This window comes from Rhinopithecus bieti, unplaced genomic scaffold, assembly GCF_001698545.2.
Source record: "Rhinopithecus bieti isolate Rb0 unplaced genomic scaffold, ASM169854v2 scaffold_80639, whole genome shotgun sequence".
NCBI lineage: Eukaryota > Metazoa > Chordata > Mammalia > Primates > Cercopithecidae > Rhinopithecus > Rhinopithecus bieti.
Window position 1 is genome coordinate 47,640 of NW_016829540.1, and position 7,063 is coordinate 54,702.

The 7,063-nt window shown below is 38.6% G+C and overlaps 1 protein-coding gene across 5 annotated transcripts in view; it reads right to left on the reverse strand.

Annotated features, from left to right (window-relative positions):
* EDA2R (ectodysplasin A2 receptor) overlaps positions 1-3,832 on the reverse strand; it is a 24,828-nt gene extending 20,996 nt beyond the window's left edge. For 3 of the 5 annotated variants that reach the window (XM_017864783.1, XM_017864782.1, XM_017864784.1), the window contains exon 1: positions 3,739-3,832. In XM_017864783.1, the coding sequence (XP_017720272.1) occupies positions 3,739-3,825 (87 nt within the window). In that variant the 5' untranslated portion in view covers positions 3,826-3,832. The remainder of the gene's footprint in view (positions 1-3,738) is intronic. The other 2 variants (XM_017864787.1, XM_017864785.1) reach the window with 1 other exon arrangement.
* Between the last annotated feature and the right edge of the window lie 3,231 nt (positions 3,833-7,063).

Below are 7,063 nucleotides of genomic sequence, written 5' to 3' on the forward strand. Positions count from 1 at the left end.
AGTCTCTTATACAAATGATTTTAAAATACTCTGTTGTCTACTATATGTCTGTCTACTTACGTTCCTTGTGTGAGTAGACAAAGAACAATAAATAATAAATAGAAAGAATAGAAAGAGAAACAATCAGAAGCAGATCACAAAATTGGAAAGGCAAATGGGCAAATAAACACAATAAAGTTGGTACATTTCCCCTATCAAATAGAAAAAAAGTAAAACCAAAATTCTCATAAAGTCCTCATAAATTAGTAATTAATATTAAAAGGAAGCCATAAAATTAATAGATGATGGAAATATGTATTATTCATTTGCAGTTAGTCTTCTGGGACATGGGGATTTGTTGCGGGAAGCCAGGGACCCCGAACGGAGGGTTGCAACAGAAATTCTATGCACTGTTGAAAATAAATGTAATGGTAGTGGAAATTATCATAAACAAAATTCAGAAGTGTTATCTGCTGATATATTTCAAGAGTCTTAAAATTGCATGCATTGTTTAGCTCGGCAATTACATGTCAAGAAAATGTCCTGAGGAAATGGTGTTAATTTTCTGCAATTATTTATTTATGGTGATGTTTATAATTCATGAATAAAATTTAAAAGTAAATAAAAGTAACTTTAAAAAGGGCTGTTAGATGCTTCTAGCTGCTTATTCGAACAATTGCCCCTCTTCCTTCTTACTATAAAAACACTGATTTCATTCTAGGTAGCATGATGACCAGCCTCCACAACGGATTCTTGATTGGTCTTAATCATACAATCCCATTCTCATTGGCTAGATAATTATTTCCCAAACTCTATTCCAGTTAGAGATAGCTACATCACCCAGTTCTGGACCATAAGATATAAGGAAAATCTGTTGGACAGCTTCTGTGAAAGGACTTTTCCCAAAAAAAAGGCAAGCTATTTTGACTTTGCCCCTGATTCCTGACTTTGACTATTGTATGAAGATGTGATGCTTTGAGTTTTGCAATCATGAGGCCACAATAATGAGAACAAAACAGCAAGAGGTCCAAAATGAAGGATGAAAAGAGGCTGAGTCCTTGATAACATTGCTGATCTACCCAACAAGCAAAAAGGCTGCCTGTCTCCAGACTTCATTACGTAAATAAATATACTTATGGTTCATGTCACGGTTAAATTGTATGTTACTTTCAAGTTACTACATCTTAATTGACTCTGAGGTGAAATAATTTGCCCAGAGCAAAGATGAGACTCATGCCCATGTGTATATATATTACATATATATAAGCTTTAATATCTCTTTTAATGTCCAACATGACCTAACCTCTGGCGATCTTTCCTTTGTACTTTATGAATCATGTGGGTACCCCACTGTGGGACATAATGCCATGTGTAAAAACTTAAAATTAGTGCTTGTATCCCTTGATATCCCTGTGCCTTATTCTCTTCATTTTTAAAAATACAAAGGTAGGAATAAAGTGTGCTAGATAATTACTATGTTGTTTTCCAGCCACAGGTTCCTGTAACTGCCCAACCCAAAACCCTCCAAAGAGCTCCTAGTGCACTTAGAGAAAAATGAAAATTTCTCATAGACCTCAAGTCGCTATCTGGTCTGGTCCATACTTTTCTCTCTGACCTCCTTGTGTACCACCTTCCCTCTCATTCACCATACACTCATTGCACTAACCTTCCTCCTTTTCCTTCAAAATGCCTAGTTCATTTTCACCTTGGGACTCTGCACTAGTATCCTCTCCCCAGAGGGTGTCTCCTTAGGGAGACCTTTCCTTGTTTCATAATCTGAAGTAGCCACCCAGTCACCCTAATTTTATTCTTCTCATATCTTCACATCTAGATTCTTCATTTATCTTTGTATGTGTCTCAATTATTATTTTTTCACTAATAGTAGAAGGTAAGGTCCATGAGGGCAATTAATTTTGTCCGTTTTGCCATATCCATGGTGTCTACAACCATGCCTGCCACTTTGTGTTTAGTAAGCAACTGCTGAAACAACAAAAATTACATAAAATAGGGTGTGAGTATGCAGAAACCATCTGCTAGCTGCTTGCTTCTGGCCTCTGTAGCCCCAGCTGCAGCCAAAATTTAATACCACCCCCAGGTTCAGGGACCAACAAGGGACCTGAGGAAAGAACAATTAAGCAGATCCAGACTTGAAAACAAGTAAGTTACATAAAGTCTCTGCCTTGCTGGTCATTTTGTTCTGATCTTTACCTTTAATTGGGATTTTTTTTTTTTAAGAGAACGTATTTATCTGGCTCCAATATAGGCATTAGCATCTTGAAGAATTCTTTTGAAGAAAGTCAGTGCGATGCCACTCTTTTTTTTTTTTTTTTTTTTTTTTTTTTTTTTTTTTTGTATTGAGCTTACAGATTATCTTTCATAGAGAAGGATTTCTGAACGACAAGGAAAAAACAATTCCGACTTTCACAGTGAAAGTTGAAATGTGAAGCTGAATATGGTTGATTGTGTTACTTTAGTTGCAAATAATGATGAAATTCCCATTTGGATACCCTTATGCTTTCTATAATTTAAAAAATATTTTGTTACTCTATTATAAAACTATGTTGCCTATACTATTGAATACACTTAACCTACATTTGACATGTTGACAAACATTGACCATACCAAGAGCGCGATGGCAACACTATTTTTGTTTTGAACCATTTAAGTTCTAAACGAGCATACTTTGTAAGAAATATGATGAGAATGGCATGTATAAATGTTATTTATTATTTTACATAGGAGATTTATCTCTTCCAGAGTTTAGTTAACCCAACAAGTAATATTAAGTAATATACTGATTTATTGTTAGAATATATACATTATTTTGGATCACAAATACATAGAAGAATCTAGTTGAGTGTGAATAAGTTAGATTTATTAAAATCAGCTACTTGATAATTATATTTTGGAAACTCTTTTGGACTTCTTGAAACTTAGGAGAGAGGTAGAGCGATATTCGCTTACGGCAGTAGTACGCCCATGGGAGAACAGATCCCGAAGTGGTCCTATTTCCAAGAAATCCGTTTCTACTTGGGCTTAAGAATTCTTGTAAACAAACAATGAAGTGTATGACGGCTAATCTTTAAAACAATTTCGACTGACTTTTTTCGCCAGTGAAGGCGACTGCGCTGAGCAGGCCATATGAGAGAGGCGGCACGTGACTACATAGGTATACCGAAAAAACTGGGTGACGTACAGAAAAAACGCCTTCATTGAATGCTTATATTGTGGATAAAAATACCGCTTGCCCGCTCATTTATGGACTGTGTCTCCAGTTCTAAATTTTATAAATAATTAGAAAGTTTATCTGGATATTTGGACCCTCCCTGGTTCCCTATCCCTAAATTCTCCATTGCACAGCTTCCTCAGTAGCGCAGACCCTCTAGAACAGAGGCCTTCTTGATTCTTCTCTTTCTCATTTCTAAGACCTGATGTCTGGCTCTTGAACACCATGTGGTTGGGCCTTGCTTTAGTTGACAGATTTCCCTAATGCTGAACAGTCCTCATGGGTCTCTGCATTACACATCTCTTCTTGAAATACTCTGTTATCTCATGGAAACTTCCCTTGATCCTGATCCTGCTAGGCTGACTTCATGCTGGAATCATGACTGCTCTTGCATACCCTGTGGATCCCAGGTTTTACCTGCTGTACTGGATTAGTTATAAGTAGGGCTGACTCCCCTAATCTTGGCCTCTTTCAGTTGCCGGGTTGGTTCCTAAGATGCAACAAAAATAAGTGTACTGAATAGGAGAACTTACCTTGGATAGCTCCTGTCCAGGACCACACCGTTGGCAGGTGACACACTGTCCCCATTGGTCCCAGTACTCATTTTCTTGGCAATCCATGGTGGGAAGGCTGTGGGTACAGAACACAAGAACTAGCAAGCTAGTGGGAAGGGACTATAAGTAGTGATTTCCATGTCACTTGCTTCTGGGTCCGCTTAATCTAGTATCTATATCTCAGATAGTAGGACCGAGGAAGCCAACACAAAAGAGTTAATGCTTATATAGCTCTGACCATGTGACATGAGCTCTTGTAAATGCTTTGCATGTAGTAACTCATTCAATTCTCAAGACAATCATATTAAGAATTATTGTTAGCTACATTTTACAGATGAAGAAACTGAGGCAAAGAGACCAAGCAATTTGCTCAAATTCACAGTCAGTGGCTATACCAGGAGCTGAATTTGTAAAGAGAATAATAAGACAAGGAGTTGGCTTCTGCCCAGGGGGTAAAGAATAATCACAATCCGTCATGTGCAAACAGATCATAACAATTTAGAAAGTACTTTCACATTCATTATTATTTGGTCTACACAACATCCGTGTGAGGTAAGCAGTATAGGGATTATCATCTTTATTTTATAGTTGAGAAAGCTGAAACATGGTTTCTCTTTGCCAACAGTGGCCTCAGTCCCTCTGAGAACCAATAGCTGCTGTAGCTTCTGTCTTAGGCAGAATGGGAGGGGAGAATGACCCAGCATGTAGACATATTTTGGTGCACAAAGGTGCACAGAAAGGGAAACATTACTCAGATAATAGTTCTTGGAATACAGATGCATATAGCAGTAGAGCTAGCCTTGGACTGAGAATTAGGATGTATAGATTCTAATCCTGGCTATAGGATAGCAAATAATCCTGTTGCTCAGGAGGAAGGGGTTTCCTAGTACATGGAACTTTCAGTGCTAAAATTGGAATAGTTCTGGGCAAAGTGGGATGGCTGTTCACCACACCTGGCTCTTACCCTTTCAACCTACAATCTGGGATGGATCACTTTATCTTTTCTGGCCTCAGTTACTTAATCTAAGCAAAAAGGATAGTATGTTCTTCACCTACCATGCATAGCTCTTGGGAGGGTTAAAGGAGCTAAGGTCCATCAAGCCATTCTAAAGAGCTATACAAAATAAGACAGAGTTAAGTATGCAGAAAGGTTATCTTTTACAAAGAGGAATTTTAATGAAGGGGCTCAAGTAAATCATACAATGGGCTTATCCTACTCAAAGAGAAATGTAGCATGAGGTTCTTTTACTTACGACTTCATACTAGAGTGAATTTCAAGTGGTTTCCAAAGGTGCCAAAATCCTAAATGTGTACTCTTAGTCAGAAGAGAGGAGAGTGTATATGTGTACCTTGAGAGACCACCACTCCTCCACTCAAAGGTCCCCCAAAGGCTATAGGTTAAGTAATTCCAGCTGGCATTCCATAAGTGCACCTTTTTTCCATCATCAACTGGGCCATTCTTTCCCATTCCTTCATTCCAAAGAAAGTGGGCTACAAGATCCATATTTGCATAAGATAAACATACTGTCTTCTGTGCTGATTTGATCGCTGGCCCATGGTGTTGGCCTCAGTAGGCATGCTTCCCTCCCCTTGCTATGCACTCTTCTCACTGAGAACAAAAAACATCAGTATTCTCATAGCTTTCATGACCAGGAAGTTAAATACCACAGTAACAGGGCCAGTATACTGTTCTGGACAACTTTCTCATGTCCCTTTTTGCCCACAAAACAGAAAAACATTGGTAGGAACCAAGAAGTAGCCCTCGTCTTGAGCTAGGTTCCCAACACAGGCATTTAAAATCTCCAGCTGCTGCTAGCATTTGAGGGTCTGAGACATCCTATTTCATTTGGTTTCTAGAGCTCCACCCACCTAGTAAACATCATGTGTCCTAAACTCTGACATGTCTCTCTAACCAAGGCTTTGAAACCTCTATGTAGGCAAGGCAGACTTGGTGCCAAAACCCCATATCAAGACTTAGGAAATGAACAGAGGGCCTTTCCCTCTGTCTTTCTCTCTTTCTTTCTTTCTTTCCTTCCTTCCTTCCTTCCTTCCTTCCTTCCTTCCTTCCTTCTTTCTCTTTCCTTCCGTCTTTCTTTCTTTATTCTTTCATTCTTTCTTTTCCTTCCTTCCTTCCTTCCTTCCTTCCTTCCTTCCTTCCTTCCTTCCTTCTTTTCTTCTTTCTTTCTTTCTTTTTTTGATGGAGTTTCGCTCTTGTCACAGTGCAATGGTACAGTCTTGGCTCACTGCAACCTCTGCCTCCTGGGTTCAAGTGATTTTCCTATCTCAGCCTCCCCAGTAGCTGGGATTACATGTGCATGCCACCATGCCCAGCAAATTTTTGTATTTTTAGAGACAGGGTTTCATCATATTGGTCAGGCTGCTCTTGCACTCCTGACCTCAGGTGATCTGCCCACCTTGGCCTCCCAAAGTGCTGGGATTAAAGGCGTGAGCCACTGTGCCTAGCCTTCCCTCTTTTATTCTCATACTGTTTATTCAAAGCGTACAAATTAAATTATCTTTCATTAGAAATTTAACAAATTGACTTTGTTAAAGAGAACAAAATCATAGATTCTGGACTCTTTTGAAGAGGTCGGGGAGTATGTGTAAAACTACCTAATAAGGGTTAAATGTCATTACCTAGGGACAAAGTCAGACCTTATGTGAATTTTCCCTGTAATCAGCAATTTCCTGTAGTATATGTAACTGCTTTTAAAGTGAAAAAGTTAAGAGAGAGTAATTATGTTTTCAGAAAATTAGAGTTACTCTGAGGTATTCCATACTGCAGCTAGACACTCTTCCAAAGTATCACAAAGGATGTGGCTGAATCCTCTAAACTTCTGGCTAAGTTGGCAATATATACAGACCTATACAATTCCCAAAAGTAGAGACCGCTGCATGTCCAGTGCCTGGCCCTGCAGCTGGCACAGAGTGTGTACCTCAACAGTGCTTACTAATTGTTAGCTTGTCAACATGCCACATTCCCTGGACTATGGTTAACTATGCATATGAATCTAGCAACATAGATCATTTCTCTTTCAGATAATGACTTTCCAAACAATAGTAGTAATCTCATATCAAAAAAAGAGCAAAGCTCTTAGTTAGGGACATGTCAACTTGGGTTTGAATCCTAATTCTGCATCCTCAAACAAATTGTTTTACCTTTTTTAGCATCAGTTTCTTCATCTGCAAAATGGAGGTTTAAATAATATACTGCACAGTAATTTATAAAATTAAATGCAATAATACATGTTAAAGGACCAAGTATAGGGCTTGATACATATGAGACATTTGGTAATTAGCAGGT